Genomic DNA, 20,662 nt, shown 5'->3' with positions numbered 1-20,662 from the left:
CTAGAAGTACGCATGCAGAGAACGTCTCCCCCTCAACTTAGGCATAATCATTATGGAAATTAAGTACAGTCAGATGGCCATTAAGGAAGGAAACGAAGAGACAAGAGACAATTGGAGAATCAGCAATTATAGTGGATGATCGCTTCCTTTGCTAAGAATTAAGACACTGAATGCATAGGTCATATCGAAGAGAGAAAAAAAAGCATAGTGTAATCACAGAGAGCACAGATCATGTAGTGAAGTGAACATAGTTCAAAGTATGGAACATGATGTATTCTATCAACAAGGAGAATGGGTACTCATATTCAGATCTTAGAGAAAAACTCGGTGATAAAAGTGAGTATAACCAGTGAGTGGGGCATAGAACCATGTTTAGTGACAGAGAGAAAGAGTGAAAGAAGAGAGCTAGATATCCGAACTAGGCTCATGAGATCTCCTTAGAGGGGTAGGAAACATTGTTCCTAAGCACGTATGTTATCGAAGTCAGAGACCGCTTTGATTTAGTGACAAGTAGTACTCATGTAACAAGACTCTTCTCAGCAACTCCCAGAATAGATATTCTTAGGGTACTAAACATAACAAGGATGCTCCATGGAGAGAGTCTCGAGTAGTTGTCTGTATATTTTGTTGTACGTGCAAATATCACTCACCGACTCGTTTCTTGCAAACCTTAGAAAGTTCACCACAACTAAGGCCTGATTACTTAGAGAGATGAGATGTAGTTATCCATTCTCGTTTCTTACAAATCCTAGAAAGTTCACCACAACTAGGACCTGATTACTTTGAGAAGAGGGAAGAGATCATTTGAGCAATTCAAGTAGTTCACCTATTTCACCGAATCTCTCTGGACATTAAACAATGAGGAGGCCACCACATAAGCTATAAGTGTAGGTGCATATGAGGATTTTCCGAATAAGATATGAAACATGAGTACACAATGTCTTGTCTAGAATAAGGCATGTAAACTAAGAATACATAGTGAACAGTATGTACATTTCACTAGTGACTGTGGTCAAGGGATACTAAGATCACAAATTTCTCACTCAACAGAGGACAGTCATTCGTGTGCCTTAGTGCTTAGAACATATCCCAAGTGCATTTCTTAACATCTCAAACCTAGCAGTGTCAAGGGGCTTAGTAAACAAATCAGCAAGTTGATTTTCAGTGGGCACAAAGCTTAATTCAAGTATGTTTTGTTCAACCAAATCCCTAATAAAATGATATCGAAGATCAATGTGCTATGTTCGAGAATGTTGAACAGGATTTTTTGTAATGTTAATGGCACTGGTATTATCACAAAAGATAGACAACTTACCTTGAAGGATGCCGTAGTCATGAAGCATTTGCTTCATCCAGAGCATTTGTGTGCAGCAACTTCCAGCTGCAACATACTCAGCTTCTGCAGTAGATAGAGAGATGCAATTTTGTTTCTTGCTGTGCCAGGCAACCAGGTTGTTACCAATGAAGAAACATCCCCCTGAAGTACTTTTTCTGTCCTTTAAGTTTCCTCCCCAGTCAGCATCAGAATATCCTGCAATTTCCACATTAGTGTCAAAGGTATAGAAGATTCCACAGTTAACTGTGCCAGCAATATATCGGATGATCCTTTTGACAGCTTCTAAGTGGGACTCCTTAGGATTAGCTTGAAACCGAGCACATACTCCCACACTGTAGGATATATCAGGTCAACTTGCAGTGAGATATAATAAGCTACCAATCATGCTTCGATAGATTGTGGAGTCAACAGGTTTCCCATTCTGATCTTCACTCAACTTTGTGGTGGTACTCATGGGATTATTGACCACTTTCTTGGATTCAAGACCAAATTTCTTGATGAGATTTTCAGCATATTTGGTTTGAGAGAGAAAAATACCTGCATCAAGTTGCTTTACTTGCAGCCCAAGAAAAAAGGTTAGCTCACCACACATGCTCATTTCAAATTCATTTTCCATGACAGACCGAAATTCTTTGACAAGATATTTCGATGTGGAACCAAAGACAATATCATCAACATACACTTGAGCAATAATAATATCATTGTTTTTATGTTTGACGAATAAGGTCTTATCAATGGAACCCCTAGAATATCCTTTGTTCACAAGATAATTTGAAAGCCTTTCATACCAAGCACGAGGAGCCTGTTTCAGTCCATACAGAGCTTTCTCAAGCCTATACACATGGTCTAAATGATGTGGATCTGTAAAGCCTTGAGGTTGTTCCACATATACCTCCTCTTGTAAAATACCATTTAGAAACGCAGTTTTGACATCCATTTGAAACAGTTGGAACTTAAGATGACATGCCACAGACAAGAGTAATCTTACAGATTCTAATCGTGCAACAGGAGCAAAAGTTTCATCAAAATCAAGTCCTTCGACCTGTGAATACCCCTGAGCCACAAGCATGGCTTTATTTCTAACCACATTACCCTTTTCATCACTTTTGTTTCTAAAGATCCACTTAGTTCCTATGATATTGCAATTTCTGGGTCGAGGGACCAAGTACCAGACATTATTTCTAGTAAATTGATTTAGTTCTTCCTGCATAGCATTGATCCAGTGATCATCTAACAAGGCTTCCTTTACATTTTTTGGTTCAATCAAGGATACAAAACCAAAGTGAGATATGATATTCATATTGAGCAAATGTTCAGTAAGAAAACACAATAAAGCATTTCCTTGACTTACCTCATCTTGACATACCTGTGTTGTAGCTTGCCTTCTGGTTGTCAGTCCATCGGTTATATTGCCAATAATGTCATGACTAGAATGGTCTTTCTGAACTTGCTTGAAACCTTTTTGCATTTTTGGGGCTGGTTCAAAAATGTTATCGGTGAGTTCCTCTTCTTCATTCTGAACGTCATGGCTTGATATTTGAGGAATTGATGGAGACGTAGATGATGTATCTGCAAAAAATTCTTCCTGTTTCATACATTGATCATCAATAGAGACATTAATGGATTCCATAACAACTCGAGTTCGTTTGTTATAAACTCTATAAGCTCTACTATTTAGGGAATAACCTAGGAAGATGCCATCATCACTCCGAGCATCAAACTTACCAAGATGCTCTCTATCTCGTAGGATATAGCACGGACTTCCAAACACATGTAAGTATCCAACATTTGGCTTCTTACCTTTCCACAGTTCGTATGTCGTTTGATTAGTACCTGGTCTGAAGAAGACTCTGTTGATTGTATAGCACGCAGTGCTGATAGCTTCAGCCCAAAAGTTTTTGCTTAAGCCTGCAACATGTAACATAACTCGAGCCATGTCCAGCAATACCCTATTTTTCCTTTCTACAATGCCATTTTGTTGAGGAGTGATTGGAGCTGAGAACTCATGTGACACACCAAGCTCATGGAAATAATTAGAGAAGGCAACGTTTTTAAATTCAGTACCATTATCCGACCTTACTCTAACTATGTGAGTATTTGATGATTGCTTTTCAGTGATTAATTTTTGGCTCAAGTTTTTAAAAGATTCAAAAGTTTCAGTCTTATCTTTTAAGAAGTTGACCCATGTGTACCTTGAAAAATCATCCACAATAACACGCATATATTTCTTACCTCCAATGCTATCGGATTGAGCTGGTCCCATGAGATCCATGTGTAACAGTTCCAATACTCTTGAGGTTGTTGCAGAATTCACTGCTTTGTGAGATGCTTTGGTTTGCTTTCCAATCTTGCAATCGCCACATATCTTGTCAGTTTTGCCTTTTAGATTGGGTAGACCTCTGACACATTGTTTGGAAGATAGCTTTAGTAAGTCTTGATAGTTTATATGTCCCATCCTTCTGTGCCAAAGTTCAAAGGTTTCTTCTGTGGATCTTACAGACATGCAGGACTGCAAGCTGAAAGATTTATTAGCCGGAATATGGTAGCAATTATCAAAAGATCTCTTACCTCCCATAATACCTTCTCCTTTCTGATTTAAAACCAAACATCTCTGTTTGTTAAACCAAACATCTTCATAGTCATCAGCCAAATGGCTGACACTGATAAGATTTGCAGTTAACCCTTCGACAAATAATACATTTTTGAGATTAGGTATACCTGGAGTGTTAACCGTACCTCGAGCTAGTATATTAGCTTTCCTCCCATCTCCAAAAGTGACGGATCCAGTTGTGTGTTCATCTTCAAAGGAAGTGAACCAGGTTTTGTCTCCAGTCATGTGTCTAGAGCAGCCACTGTCAACATACCAAAAGTCTCGTCGCTTTTCAGCTAGAGCAGTCAGGGCTACTAAACAAGTTGCCTCAATATGAGTTGTATTAGCACACGCAAAGAGACATGTAGTATCAAATTCAGTTTTCTTAGTCCAGACATCTTTTCTTCTTTCAGTTTGAAGATCTTTCTTAGAGAACAGTTCAGTTAGTTTGTTAATGAGTTCCTTTTGTTCTTCAAGCTCACACTTCAGAGATTCAACAGTACACTTTTCTTGAGAAAATTGTGAGATTGAAAATCTTTCATTGCATCTAGGTCTGATATGTCCTATCTTACCACAGTGATGACAAGTAGGAATGAAGGTTCTAGAGTTCACGTACCTGTTTCGACCAGTGGTGGATTCTTGGTCAAGCATTACCTGATAATTTGGTGGTGGTTGATCTTCCCTCCGTTTCTTCATAACTATGACTTGATTCTCCATGGAAGCTTCTTGCTTTTCTACGGATGATCTCGATGCTCTTACGAACTTAGTGCTTTTGGAACTTTCTCCATTATACCCTAATCCAGAAGTGTCATGAGGAGCTTTTCCTGATCCAAGCAACTTGGACATGGAACTAGAGCTAACATCGAACTTGGTGAACTTTTCTTGAGTTGATCGTAACTCATCTTGCAAGGTCTCAACTTTAGTTAATAATTCCAAGTTCAATACTTGTTGTCCTTTAACTTCCAGTTCTAGCATTTTGATTCTGTTGATGTACTCAGTCTTTTCACTCTTCCAAGTTGAAGACTTCTGTTCATCTTGCAACTCTGCTAGTTCACCTACATGTTTGCTTCTTTCTAGTTCCCATGCAGATTGTGATGTCTCCAAAAGTTTCTCTAATTTTTCTTTTTCGGTTCTCAGGAATTCAATTTCTTTTTCCAAACTCAAGTTTCTGAGGAGAGTTGCCTTTGAAGCTTTGTAGAGTTGTCTGCAGCGGATATTTGTTTCATCATCAGAGAAGGCTTCATCACTATCGGAGTCAGGTAGAAGTGATGATACAAACGTAACATTTTCAACTTCCTGAGACTCATCATCACTCCAGGTTGAGAGAAGTGATTTATTGTTGCTATTTCCATGCTTCCTATTTCCGCAGTCAGTAGAAATATGACCATAGCCACCGCACTCATAACACTTAGTTTTGCCTGAATGAGTTCCCTTGAAGTTCGTTTTCCCATTCTTGCTGTTGTAATCACTGCTGCTGCTGCCATTGTAGGAGTTTTTCTTAGATGTGTTTGGATTTCTGGATGAGTTCTTGTTTTTGAGGAACCTTTTAAATTCCTTTGTTAATAGTGCAAGATCCAATGTCTCCTCTTCCTCTTCTTTGATTGCCTTGAAGGCCACACCTTTATTTTTCTTCTCAGGCTTCAATCTCATCTCATAAGTTTTAAGATTTCCGATGAGTTCATCGAGTGGATACTCATCAATATCAAATGAGTCCTCTATGCTTGTGACTTTTGAATGAAATTTTTCTGGCAAAGCTCTGAGTATCTTTTTGACAATCTTGTCTTCATCAAAGGGTGCCCCCAGGCTACGACATTGACCAGAGATTTTAAGAATTCTACCATGAAAGTCATCTACTGTTTCATCGTCTCCTATGGTCATTGTCTCGAATTCAAAGATCAAGGCTTGTAATTTCTGAGCACGTACCTTTTTATTTCCCTCGTATGTAGTCTGTAGAAGATCCCATGCATGCTTGGCAGTATCACAATGACTGATTCTCAGTTTTTCTCGCTCAGATAGAGCTGTGAAGATGCTGTTTTTGGCTTTGAAGTCTGCTTGCAGATCACGAACTTCTTCTTCAGTCCAGTCCTTCCTTGGTTTGGGAGTGACAGTGGAAGAGCTTTCTCCTTTTGCTTTTATCACAGGTACAGTCCATCTCCACAATATTCCACACATGTTCATCTTGAGCGTAGAGATATGATTTCATGTATATCTTCCACTGAGTATATTTTTCACAACCACCATCGAACCATGGAGGACTATTGACAGATCCACCAGCAGCTCTATCACGTGAATGTTCCATCTTTCTCGGGATCACTAGAAGAATCTAGAACCCGCTCTGATGCCAATTGTTTTTACAAGATGGAACAATTTCAATAGAGTTTGAAAGCTGACCCTATTCTAGTACACAAATGAAATAACGCAGACACAAAAATTGCTAACGCAGTGTAAACCTCTCCACTGAGGAAACTTCACTGCGTGGCTTTTTACTTAGCCAACACGAAGAATCAATCCAATATGAAATAATCAAGTTTACAGTATACAAGTAATGTTTGTTCACAACAAACACTTTCACTTAGCAACAGATGCTAACTTGTTTTACAACTGTTCTAACTTCTAATTTATTCAACATCAAAGACTAGCCAATCTGTATTCGATCATCTTCATATTCAATCTTCTCACTGATCTTGAGAATGAATTATGCAAGTGATTGATTAAGAAATGACATACATGAAACAAACACTGAGAGTTTTCAAAAACCGATTTGAACAACCAAACTAAGAGTTCAATCAAAAACTGATTTTATGCAAAATAATGCCCGCTTGTAAATCAGTTTGTAAGATCCTTTTATAGGAGCAGGACTCCCCCTCAAATCAATCGTATCTTAAAAACAGAATAAGATAAATATGGAAGGGTTTTAAAACTGATTTGAGCATGTAATCGGATATGCATAAATAAGGAGATTTTGAGATCAATTCAAATCAATGCATATTAATTTAGAATCATGTAAATATGATATGTATTAAAGAGACCTTTATCTCAAGATCAGTGAGATAGTTTCCTTGAAATTCTCTTCATGAGATCTTCCTTTATTTCCTTTGTTTCTGCGAGCAATTAGGAGAGATACACTCCTAATTCTTTGCATGTCTGTTGTCCTTGAGATCTTGGGAAAGTCATGTGTTGAAGGGAGTAGTCCAAGTACTTACATTAGTGTCCGTAAATCACACCTCCGAAGCTCCCTCGTAGCTAATTTGAACTTTTTAGTGATGCAAAGCAAACAGATGGTAGAACTTTGAACCGGCTGACCTGGCTAATTTTTTTTTTTTGGATAAAATGAGGGCAGAAGAATAGAAGGAAAGAAAAAAGAAAAAGAAAAAGACTATTGGAGGGCAATAGACGCCTATTAAATGTCTATTGGGGGTCAATACACGTCTATTGAGGGGCAATACACGTTTTAAATTGATGTAATCTCCTCTTTTTTTTCTTCAATCAAAGTTTTATTTGTTTAATTATAGGAAGATTAGTTCCCATTTCGGTAATCGAAACGTCTATTGGGGGGCAATAGACGTCTATTGGGGAGCAATATACCCCTATTGTATTGGGAGGCAATAGACGCTTATTGGGGGGCAATAGAGATTTTCAGAGAAATCCGGTGGGTGACGGCCGGTGACCGGATTCCGGCGACCGATGATCAAAATCGGCAACCGATGACCGGAATCCGGGCGACCGATGACCGGCTCCGGCGAAGTCTCCTATGGTTTCTCTCTCTCTCTCTCTCTCTCTCTTTCTCTCTAAGTAATAAAGGATGAGGGTAAAATGGTATTAAAAAAAATTAAAAACAAAAAAAATATATTAATGGGGTATTAGGGAAGACGTCCTTAGAGTGTTTTGGGTAAGAGAGAATTAAAAAAATTTAATGGGGTAAGTGGGAAAAAAATCCCTAAAAATGGGGTAAATAGATAAAAATCCTATGAAATTCTCTCCACATGGATGGAATTAGTTCAAAATTGCATTTTTCCAACCAAGACACTAAAATTACACAATTAAATTTAGAAGAGGGAAAAACAGTAAAACGACAAGTCTGTAAATTTTGTTATTTTATTTTATTTTTTAAAGAAACATGAAGAAACCTGTAAATTAGTTTACTTTTATTTATTAATTTTTTTATTATTTTTCACATTTTCATGTCAGAAATAGAAGAAAATTACATATGCCAATTTACCCGCGCTACAAAATAGTCCGGAGAAAAATGAACCCAACTAGATGTATTATAGAGGTCCCAACCCAAAGAAAACTAAAACATAAAAAATAGGGCAAAATCTGTGTGTGTGTGTCTATAATGAAAAGAAGTTGGACAAAAAGGAAAATCTAGAGGAATGAAATATGACGTATATACACAAAATGGTTTTCGTTCACATGGCCAATTCCAATCTCTTTAAGATCATTGTTAATCAACTGCCTAATCTTGTGTTCCACTATGGGGAGGAATGTTATGCATTGCCTTTCTGATAGAAATATGACCACTACACTATAACATGTTGCAATCAAATGCCCCATTTCTTGAAAATACACCCAATACTTTTCTGGTGCATTTCCAGAGGTAGAATAGTTAAGCTTCTACTAAACCTTCTCAACCTCCTTAGTTCCACCAAAGAGAATTACATATAGCTCTCACATATATGCAACTCATTTATTAAATCCTACGAACTTTGCACATGATTTTCAACCATAACCCATTGCTGGAACCACAACTCTATGTCCACAGTTGCCATCAGATTCAACTTCATATGTACCTATAATATAAGGCTGAAGATTGCTCATTATATTTGTTTGTAAGGGAAAATCCAATATCTTTTGGGCACTGTAAAGTGAGCACAAAATTTTTGTGAGAAAAACAAGTGAAATATTGAATGTGCGAAAAAATAATAGGAATGACATTTGTAGCTTAATTTTAGTAGTAATCCTTAGGTTTCTTACTTGATGTAGTATTCTGAATGGGAATAATAGGACCATGGGGAACATTTTGACGAACTTCATAAATAGTAGGTTTCTGTGAGTGACTGTCATGACTTGTAAGGGCAAATCCAGTATCTTGTGTGGACTCCCTTTTGACTTCGCCCTCTCAGCAGGTTCTTTTAATAAAGTACTACCTGGATTCATCAACTCATCAATCTTTATCATTAACTATCGTTTATCTTCATCACTTTGTTGTTTAATCCATATCTCCAATTGAAGCATATGTTGTTTTACCAAAATCTTTTTTTTTTAGTGTCACTACTATCATTAAACCCTAGCAGCCTAAAAAAAAACAAAATCTGCTTGGAGGACACTACCACCAAAAGTCATAACCACGGATAAAAAAAAAACAAAAAAAACTCTTTGCTTGGAGAACACTCCCACTAAATTACAGTAAATGACTAAACCACGGACATATAAAAATGCAATTGGCCCTTAGGTCGGTGGGGAGTCCACAAAGCAAGTTCTTCTCTCTCTCTCTCTCGCATTCTCGCTCCAAATTCGCGGCATCTCATCGACCAAGGAGCAAGCGCTCGTGGGTTCCAAATACTCGTAAGGATTGTTAACAAATTTCTTACAAACTTGTGGGTTTTTACTTCACCAAAATTCTGGGTTTCCAATTTCCTGTGTGATCCTTTTCTCTTGATTCCTGACAACTTATGTAAGGCAAGCTCTTGCAGGTTTTCATTTTTTTGCTTTGCAGGAACTTGCTAAATTTTCTTTGATTTTGTAAGAAGCTCTGAGTTATGATATAATTTCTTATATGATTGTGCAGGGAAAGAAGGTTAATTGTTGAAAAATTTGAAATCAACTATCTGGTGAGCCTTTTTGGTACCATCTGATTGTAAAGGTATCTGGGAATAATGCTTTGTCTGCTGTTTGACTAAATTTGAAGAATCAATTTTTGTCAATTTTGATGAGATATGACTAAATGGATCAAATATTTTTAATGTTTGATATGGTTATTAGTTCATGATCATCGCGAAACAAGTAGCATATTGTTTTCTTTGTTGTTTGAATAGAGCAGTATGTCTTTTTGAATGGACAGCACCTATAAGGCAGTATGCTCAGCCATTCTCATCGTTTAGTAATGTGATAGCATGAGCTAGATGGAGTTGATGATAAGCGTCTTGTTACTCTCGTATCATGTCTGAAGCTAATTAGACTGCTAGGGGTTGCAATATGTATCTATATTTAGGAAATTGGACAATTGGATGGAGGTTTCTTATCCTTTGACAATGTAAAATCTGGCGGTAAACCTATGTTCTTTTTTCTCTACATTAGTTATTTGGGATAAGCCAAATACCCGTTTGTGAATATGTCACAATGATACAGAGTGGGTTGTTCAAGGAAGTATGGTTGTGTGATGCTTCTTTCTTCTCTGTTAGAAAATTGGCTGTAGCTTTCTCTGTTTGTATTTCTTCATATACGAAACTCCTTCAAAATATAAATGCCTATCATATGCGATGTTGCAAAATATTTATACAGCTATTACTTTGAGTTGATGGCTTGATAGGATAGGATATACTATTACATTTTCACTTTGGGATTTCTGAACTTTGTGGTTGATTATTGGTGGGTTTTAGGACTTTGAAGCTCATGGATGGGAGTGATGGTGGTAGTGGATTCACCTGCAACATTTGCTTTGAATCTGCTGATAAAGATCCAATTGTAACACCTTGTGGCCACCTTTACTGCAAGTCTTGTATATATACATGGCTTCGCAACCCAAGACATGATTCCAAGAGGTGCCCTTGCCCTGTATGCAATGCTATTATAGAGGATAGCAAACTGATTCCTCTGTATGGAATAGGAAAATCACAAGATTTAAATCAAAAGTCTCGGCCTATACCTGTAGCCAGTGTTGAGATCCCAGAAAGGCAAGCTGGTCAAAAGTCTGCCACTACTTCAACTCCATATAGGCCAACTCCTTCAGCTCCAGAGTGGCTGACTGGTCCAAGACCTGCCACTCCTTCAGCTCCAGAGTGGCCAACTGATCCAACACCTACTCCTTCGGCTCCTGAATGGCCGACTGGTCCAAGACCTGCCACTCCTTCAGCTCCCATATGGACTGATCCAAGACCTGCCACTCCATCAGTACCAAACTGTTCATCTGATCAAACACTTGCCACTCCTTCAACTGCCAATGTCATTCTGAACCAAGTTTGTAGGCTGTTAATACGTGTGGGACAGTACATGCTAGTGAGGATAATAGATGTTGCCACAGATAAGCTCATTGAAGCTGTAGAAAGAAAAATCAATGAGTCGAGTGAGGCAGCAGAAGAGAGGAACGATGTTAATGAAGAAGGAAGTGGAAATAATACTGTATCAAGTGAGGAGGTTGAAGTGATGGATAGCAATGGAGAAGGAAGCCATCTGGGACCCTGGGTTGTGCTCAACCCAACTTAGGCTTCACAAGCTTCATTGAGGGACAACAGTGGACCAAGATGTCCGGGGTTGTAGCTCTCTAGCTGTTTTGAGTTTGAAACTGGTTCTGAACTCTTCATTAGAAAATCAGGTTGCCAAGCAGAAAGTTCATTGCTCTGTTTTACTTGTCCTATAATTATCGCTTAGCTTATCATTGTAACAGGTCTTCACTGTAGGATGATTCTCTTATCTCCCGTGTTAAGTTTCATATGAATGAAGTAGATACTGATTCTAATCTAGACCCAAGCTAACAAGATAAATCGAACATGCATCTGGTTTCAATAGTATAGTTTGATTTTGAATCTGTTTTTGTTAAATTACAAGGCATGTTTGAGTTGCTAAATGAAAGTGTGAAAGTCTCTCAAACACAAAGCTTTCAGGCTTGGTCTCCGGCTGACCATGCTCCTAGGTTTTCAGTGCACTAAGCAAATCAAAGCTTGCATTAGTCTAACCATCAAAATGTAATTTAACAATGTTGGGCCTGCAAATGTAGACTCTAATAACGTAGTGACTCGGAGAAATTTCAAAGAATATGCAGGGGCTCAAATGAAACGGTCGGCAGCGCTATACTTTTTGGAATAATTACATGGTCAATTGCTAACCGAGGTCCCTTTTAAATTGAATCATTTCAGCCGAAAACGTAACTGTGCGTGTTAAGTTTCTAAAAGTTAAATTTTTTCTCTTGCAACATGCAAAATTAGCAGTGTGTTTGTCGCGCCGCAACACTATCTACGTAACATGGATGTCCTAGGCAAAATTTTTGTTGTCTTAACAAAATGAATTGCATAAACATGTAACAAATTAATAATTTCAAGTAGTGAGAATTTCAGATTTTTGTAGACCTATGTTTATAAAGTTCATGGATTCGGAGGTTTGCATTGACTTCTTACAACTTAGCAGAACTTGCTTAAATAATACTTCATACAATTGTCCATGACGATTGCAATTGTAAGCGAATGCAGCTTGAATAAGAAATGAGCATGAACAGACCGCATAATCGTGGCCTCCAGAAGAAGAATCATTACCATGGCTAGCTAAAACATGAACAACGTTATTTGTTTGTCTAGGCTAAAAAACATCTGAGACTTGAAGAAGTTCCCCTGAAGAAGCTCTATATCACCAACTATTACCAAAAGATGAATGGTCAGCTGCCTGCACAGCGCTGGCCTATGTGACCAGCAAACAACCCACCACTTTCGAAGCTGTCTCGATGCTCAACTGGTCCACCAGTTGAGACGAACACCACTACGAGCAAAGATGCACCACACTTCCAAGTTCCAATGCCACCCTTTGAGTCCGATGGACGAGAGGAGCCATTGACAGAACAAATTAAGTAATTTGGCAATGGAAGAAATATATAAACAAATCAAATATTGTATACTTCATAATAGAAATGTAATATATAGAGGAAATTGTTGTCCATGTGTGCTAACCATGTTAAAGACTTGATATTTTCTTGGTGCCAGGCCTTGATCGATCGAGCAGGAAAATATAACCAACAAAGGCTGGGAGAAAGGGGAATCATTCCGAGGTGAAACTGAAACTTACTACATCATATTTAATCAGAGGGGACTAAATGTCAAATAAAAGGTATAACCTAAGAGACCTGACAAGGATTAGTGATTCCCAGTTTCAACATGTTACAATAGCTAAGAATCTGTTATAACCATATGACCTTAATTTTCAGATACATGCTTTGTCTAACAAACGGCCGGGGCTTGAGATTAAATATTAAAATCAATAAAACTAGCTACAGAAACAACCACGGTAGAGAAAAGATCTTGTACTCTGCCATTGTTGCCTCTCACACGAAAGGAATAAGCCCTCCGATGGGATGCACAACAGTATGACTGCTTCCATCTCCATTGTTGTCCCTTACTTCTCCTTCCCCATTGGATCCATTGTTAGTCATGCTTGCCTCTCCATAAGTGTTTTCTCTCATTTCTACTGTCTCACCAACTCCATTGTCATTTCCACTTCCTTCTCCATTCACATTGTCCATCACTTCTGCTGTCACATTTGATCCAGTGTCATTTTCGCTTTCTTCTCCATCAACATTGTCCCTCTCTCCTGTCCAGTGCTTCATTGAGCCAGTTCGCGGTACGTTTTAAAATGCCCAAAAGCAAACCCTCCCCAAACGAAATGAACATGACACACAAATACTTCACAATGAAACTGGGAACTGAGACAGCGGCAACTCTTACACCACTGGGCCGAATTGGAAGCAGTCCAGTTATGTGTAATAAGGCAAATCATAGTTAATCAGATACAATCATTAGTCTTTCTCGATCTTTTTTATGGAATATTCTGAGGTAGTAACCATTGAGAACTGTTTTATGGAATATTCTGAAGTAGCAACCATTGAGAAGGATGGTAAAGAATACTTGAACTGTAAAACGAATTTCAACAATGCTTGAATATTTCTACTACAGTGTCCCAATAGATTTTGGATGAGTTGATTTACTAATAATGTATAAATTGTCCAGCACCAATCAAAAATTTGGTCGACTGTAAATCTGTGTCAATCTGTTTTTCTTATGGTGTAGCAAACTTATTTGTAGCTTCCAAAATGTCTCAAAGGTTTTCAGCCAACAAGTTTTTGTAACCCATAAGCTTGAACTGATGCAGAAATATGGAGCTTTAGACTATTATCTTGCTGATATCAAATAGCAAAACTCTATAGTACTTCCAGAAGTACAGTACTAGATTTGCTTTTACTTAATTGTTATTGACTTGAGAATATTGTTGTACTTTTTTCTTCTTTCTTCTTACTATGTTTACTTCATTCATCAGGTTATATGTTTGCTTTGGGTAGATCTTTATCCATATTACATGTCATTATAAAATGTAAGCTTGCTAAGTTAACTGTGTTGGTAGCAGAATCATAGCAGTATTTGGAAGGTGAATTGCTTGAATGCCAAGTCTATCTGCAGAGCAATAGTTCTGTTCATATAGATATATAAGCCTGAATACTCATCGGATTAGAACAATTAGCTGCATCTCTCTGCTTTTTCTTTTGGGGAGTGAAATCCACACTCTCTAATTTGTAATCCACATTTCCTCTTTACTTCTTTGGTCAAAATTTTCATAAAAAGACAATTTAAGTTGGTAAAGACAAAATTTAAGTTACCAAAAAAAAGAAACATGGGGTGTATTGGATTGTAAAATAGAGAATGTGATCACTTTCACTCCCCTTTCTTTATCCCAATTGTACGCATCATTGTGTTTTTATTTCAAACAAAGTTCTAAAAGCATTGGAATCGATCAAAAATCCAGTTAAGAGATGCTTGCTACAGAAAGTATTCCCAAACAAATCATGATGACAGTTTTCAAACCTAAATTTAAGCCATTAAACAAATCCCAAAACAAGTTCCATTACTAGGACTTACCATAACTTGATGACTTACCAAACAACTGATATTACAGCCATATTCCCTCCCCCACTCCCCCCACCCCCCCAAGGAAAACTGAGTTTTAAGTCGTACGAATTCGAATCGACTTTTAGGGAGTCAACAAAACTAGAAGTGCATTACGGATCAACTTTCAGGTACATACTTACCAACTAATTGAATAACATTGTAGCTTGTGCCTATATTATGAACTTTTTTCAATGAAGAATACAACCATAAAAATTGATGATAATTGCAACATTCATTTCATAACTGGACCAAAAAGAATGGAACTATCTATGACAATGTACAAATCTCACACTTAAGAACACATAATTGAACTGCCATGAGTAAAAATATGACTTTCCCATCACTTATTATAGCTAGATAATGATATTGGATGACAGACTGAAGAGAAGAGAAGGCCAACTTACCTATAATGACAACATTGCATCCATATTCTGATAGACTAAAGTTTGTTTACAACTTTGACACCAGCATTCTTGTCCCAATCCTTAGGGGAGGCTACATCTGCCATTATCTTTTCTTAACTACACCACAAGACAAGAACAAGGATTGAAGAAAATATTGAAACGTACAATCATCTTTTACCATATTTCAATGGTGGAGTGCAAATGTGCAATAAAATGGGACTAAACTCTTTTGCACAAAGAAGAACATCACTAGCCGGCATCAGTCTAGATGACGGGACAAAAGGTTGAGACAGGAATGATGGATATCATATAACAAATTTTTTTTTCTTTTTTAAAAAAAAGCCTACACAATTGGTGCAATTGCTATGAATTTGTGAATGTGGTTTTCATGATTTATTACTTTGTTGCAAATGAATTTTCTTGTTTCTTCTACAACAAAGTTAATATATAATAAAACAACAAATTAATGTATTGAAGAAAGGTATCCAAACTATTTCCTTAACAGAAACAAACAAATTTCAGTTATGAACTATGATTCATATGGATATATAAATATAAGGATTAATTCCAGTTTACCCCCCCTGAGGTTTGGGGGTGTCATCATGTCACCCCCTCAACTCTCAATTTTGAATTTTTACCTCCCAAACTTTTCAATTTCAGTCAGTCATGTCCAATTTCTCAGATTCCGTCTAAATTGGACGTTAATTCTGACGATCTAACTCACTTTGAAGCCTTCTAAGGACACATATGAGTTTTTTTTTTTGTCTTAAAATGACCATAAAAGGCTTCAAAGTGGGTTAGATCGTTAGAATTAACGTCCAATTTGGACTAAATCTGAGAAATTGGACATGACTGACTGAAATTGGAAAGTTTGGGGGGTAAAAATTCAAAATTGAGAGTCGAGGTGTCACCCCAAAACCTCAGGGGGGTAAACTGAAATTAATCATAAATATAAATTACTAAATTTGTATGTCAAGAATTAGGAGGTTTTTTGTTAAGTCCTGAACCAAATTTTTTAATGTTTAATTGTTATTAAAGGATGAATGACAATTTCAGTTACATTCTAATTGTTTTCGGTACTTTTAGTGGCCCAAAAAGTCGACTTTTGTTCGGGTCAAAATTTGAGAAAATGTTCTTCACGAAAGTCGTAGAGGACGTTAAACCGAGCGCGTGCATATGTGGTACGTAAAAATATTATGCATTGCGTTTCTGATAGAAATATTACCACTACACTATAACATGTTGCAATCAAATGCCCAATTTCTTGAAAATACATCCAATACTTTTCCGGTGCATTTCCAGAGGTAGAATAGTTCAGCTTCTACTGAACCTTCTCAACCTCCTTAGTTCCACCAAAGAGAATTACATACAGCTCTCACATATATGCAACTCGTTTATTAAATCCTACGAACTTTGCGACATGATTTTCAACCAAAACCTATTGCTGGAACCACAACTCTATGTCCACAGTTACCATCAGATTCAACATCATATGCACCTATAATATAAGGCTGAAGATTGTTCATTATATTTGTTTGTAAGAGCAAATCCAGTATCTTTTGGGCAGTGAGCACAAAATTTTTGTTAGAAAAACAAGTGAACTATTGAATGTGTGAAAAAATAATAGGAATGACATTTGTTCCTTAATTTTAGTTGTAATCCTTAGGTTTCTTACTTGATGTAGTATTCTGAATGGGAATAATAGGACCATGGGGAGCATTTTGAGGACTTCATAAATAGTAGGTTTCTGTGAGTGACTGTCATGACTTGAAAGAGTATTTTCAATCTCAAAACCAGATAGTAAATGGCGAGTACTAGTGTCAATCTTGTGTGGACGCCTTTTCTACTTCGCCCTCTCTACAGGTTCTTTTAAGAAAGTACTACCTGGATTCATCAACTCATCTATCTTTATCATTAACTGTCGTCTATCTTCATCACTTTGTTGTTTAATCCATGTCTCCAATCGAAGCATATGTTGTTTTACTGGAATCTTTTTTTCCAGTGTCACTACTATCGCCTAAAAAAAAAAAAATCTCTTTGCCTGGAGAACACTACCACCAAATTATAGTATGACTAAACCACGGATTAAAAAAAAAAAAAAAAAAAAACCTCTTTGCTTGGAGAACACTCCCTCCAAATTACAGTAATGACTAAACTAGGGATATGTAAAAATGCAATTGGCCCTTAGGTCGGTGGGGAGTCCACAAAGCAAGTTCCTCTCTCTCTCTCTCGCATTCTCGCTCCAAATTTGCGGCATCTCATCGACCGAGCGCGTGCATATGTGGTATGTAAAATATACAGTTCGTACGCAAAAGTTATGAGTGAATACTAAAGTTACTATTGAAGTAAACTTCTATAAATTTCAAAAAGTTATTGTGGTGTGATTCACACGCAATTTTCGCGTGTTTCTAGCCCTAATTACCTTGAAATTAGCGATTACTCAATCATTATTTCGTAGTATTACTTTGTTTTCTTCATTTGTAGGAAATTATGGTCAAGAGAGGAAAAAGACGAAAGAAGTAGCGAATTTGAACAAAAAGTCAACTCTGACTAAATGACAAAAAGTCAACTACAAAAAGTCAAATGGTCAAACAAGTCAACTTGGCCCGATAGCAAGAAGTCCAAGGCCCAAGACCAAAGAAGCACACAAGTGAAGACCTAAATCCATTTGTATTACATATTTGTATTCAAATTTCAAATTTAAAATAGATGTAAAAACAAGTTATAAATATGTAATACAAATGGATAGTAATTAGTGGACCACACACCTCACACACATCACTCATGTGGATGAGATATTTATTTGTGTTCACACTAGGCACACACTCACTTACATTTTTGCCCTCCGGTTTTCTTTATATTTTCTAAAATATTTTCCAAACTTCTAATTCTCTACATTTTTATTAGGGTTAATTAAAGTTTACCCCCCTGAGATTTGGGGGTGTCATCGTTTCACCCCCTCTACTTTTAATTTTGACTTTTTACCCCCTAAACTTTCCAATTTCAATCAGCCGTGTCCAATTTCTCCTATTCAGTCCAAATTGGATGTTAAGTCTGACCCTTGAGGGCTAAAATGGTCATTTCAACATAAAAAAATAAAAAAATAAAAAATAATTTTTTTTTCTTCTGTTTTTTTTAAAGAGTATTTTTTTTTTTTGGTCTTCAACCTATACACCACAAGTTATAATAGGTTTATAAAAACAAAAAAAAATACTCTAGGTGGGTGAAAGCCGCTCGCTGGTCTACGATTTTTGTGATATATATCCGATAAAGTGAAGAATTTTAGGATATATTCCCAAAAAAGTGAAGAAATATTTGTAAAAAATAATTTTACACTTTATTTGTAAATAAATATCTGTGTAAAATCATTTTTGGTCAACATATTTGTGATATATCTCCAATAAATTGAAGAATTTTAGGATATATCCCCAATAATGTGAAGAAATATTTGTACATCCCCAATAAAATGAAGAAATATCTGTGTAAAATCATTTTTTACAGATATTTATTTACAGATAAAGTGTAAAATTATTTTTTGCAGATATTTTTTCACTTTATTAGGGATATATCCTAAATTCTTCACTTTATCGGAGATATATCACAAATATCGTAGACCAACGAGCGGCTTTCAACTACCTAGAGTATTTTTTTTTGTTTTCATAAACCTATTATAACTTGTGGTGTATAGGTTGAAGACCAAAAAAAAAAAAAGAAAAAAAAAAACGAAGAAACAGAAGAAAAAAAAGAACTAAAAAACAGAAAAAAAAAAAAAAAAAGAACTAAAAACAGAAGAAAAAAAAACTAAAAAACAGAAAAGAAAAAAAATTTATTTTATTTTTATTTTTTTAATTATTTTTTTATGTTAAAATGACCATTTTAGCACTCAAGGGTTAGACTTAACGTCCAATTTGGACGGAACATGAGAAATTAGACACGGCTGATTGAAATTGGAAAGTTTAGGGAGTAAAAAGTCAAAATTAAAAGTAGAGGGGGTGAAATGATGACACCTCCAAACCTCAGAGGGGTAAACTATAATTAATCCTTTTTATTTTACCCATTTTCTACTTGTTTTTGAGCCATTCGATCTAGGGTACAAGTCTAATCTTGACCCTTGAACCCAAGGGGGTATTTAAGCACCTTTTGCACACACATTTTACAAGCTAAAGACCCATTTTTCTACACCTTAGGCCTTTTGGCCGAATTTGAGACTTCTCTCCCTTTTCACCTCTTCTTCTGTTCTTCATCCCCAATTCTTCACATATCTAAGGTTGCACAAGGAGGAGACACACACATTTCCAGTATCTAGGCCGCCATCTCTACACCATGGCTTCATAAGGGTAGCAAGAGAAACCATGAAGTTATGGCAATAGCTAGTGACAAGCTTTGCCTTAACTTTCATGGATTTCTCCTATCTTTCCCTGTTATTTCTTACTTATGGTGTTGTTTGATGTGTATTGATATATACTTGTATGTGACTTCTCATGGTTTTAGGGTTTTGAAACCCAAGTTTAGTTTTGTATGGTTTTGTTGAGGAATTAATAAAATTGATGTTTATTCATATGATTTGTGTACTCTTGCTTTAATTTCTTCACTCTAGATGTATGGTTTAGGTTTTCCCCTCCTTCGTCTATGTTTGGTGTGTTGGAATTGGAATATTAAATTGGGGAATTTATATTTCAATTTAGAATATGGCATGAGTATGGTGGAATTTGCCCATTACATATCTCTATTTCCATTTGGATTTCTTAGATTATGGTTCTCCAATCACCCAATTTTGACTATTATTACCCTTGATTGTCGGAATAATATTCGGAATTGTTGGGCAGGGTAATTGTTATCACAAGTACTCTTTTCGACCTTGTTATTTGTGGTGATGGTTGCTAGAGTGTGTTACAATTGATTGTCGAAACATAAAGCATTTAGTTCTGAGCACTTATGGCCCTAACAAGGCATAAGGTTTGAGACTAGTATAGGGTAGCCAAAAACTAAGTATTCTTTCTTCTTCTTGTTTTTGCTTAGGGTTTGACTACTATTTTATGACAATCAATTTAGCTTTCTTTTCGACCTCTTAATGCTAAATGGAAATCCGACAAAACATTTGAAGTATCATTTGAATTAATCATCGTCATTCCATATGATTTTAGATTCGTGTGGAGAACCTTGAATTCCATGGTGACCCTTGATGCGATGCATCCCATCCTTCTATCTATCTTATTTTTATGTCGTAGTTAGTTAGTTTATTTATCATTTATGAAAATAAAAAAACACATTGTGACTTTCCCACTACCATTCATTTGCAAATCCATGTGGGCGTGAGCATTACAAGCACTTTTGTGTGTTTTACGGCCCTATCTAGGCCTTGCTTGGTGCAAGGCCGCCTATATGACTTTGTGTGATGCAAAGTCATGCTTGAATGAGGCTTGGTGTCTTGTTTAGCATTTTTTCTATTTTTATTTGTTTGTACAAGTGATTT

The 20,662-nt window shown here is 36.6% G+C and overlaps 1 protein-coding gene across 1 annotated transcript; it reads left to right on the top strand.

Moving 5' to 3' along the window:
• Positions 1-9,413: 9,413 nt before the first annotated feature.
• On the top strand, positions 9,414-11,607 carry LOC112173591 (E3 ubiquitin-protein ligase TRIM47-like). Its single transcript, XM_040509393.1, has 2 exons — positions 9,414-9,491; positions 10,526-11,607. The coding sequence occupies exon 2, from the start codon at positions 10,539-10,541 to the stop codon at positions 11,346-11,348; it is 810 nt and encodes a 269-aa protein (XP_040365327.1). The 5' UTR covers positions 9,414-9,491; positions 10,526-10,538; the 3' UTR covers positions 11,349-11,607.
• The last annotated feature ends 9,055 nt before the right edge of the window (positions 11,608-20,662 follow it).

This window comes from Rosa chinensis, chromosome 6 (genome assembly GCF_002994745.2).
Source record: "Rosa chinensis cultivar Old Blush chromosome 6, RchiOBHm-V2, whole genome shotgun sequence".
NCBI lineage: Eukaryota > Viridiplantae > Streptophyta > Magnoliopsida > Rosales > Rosaceae > Rosa > Rosa chinensis.
Note: the sequence above shows the minus strand (reverse complement) of the source record. Positions and strands in the feature narration are given on the sequence as shown.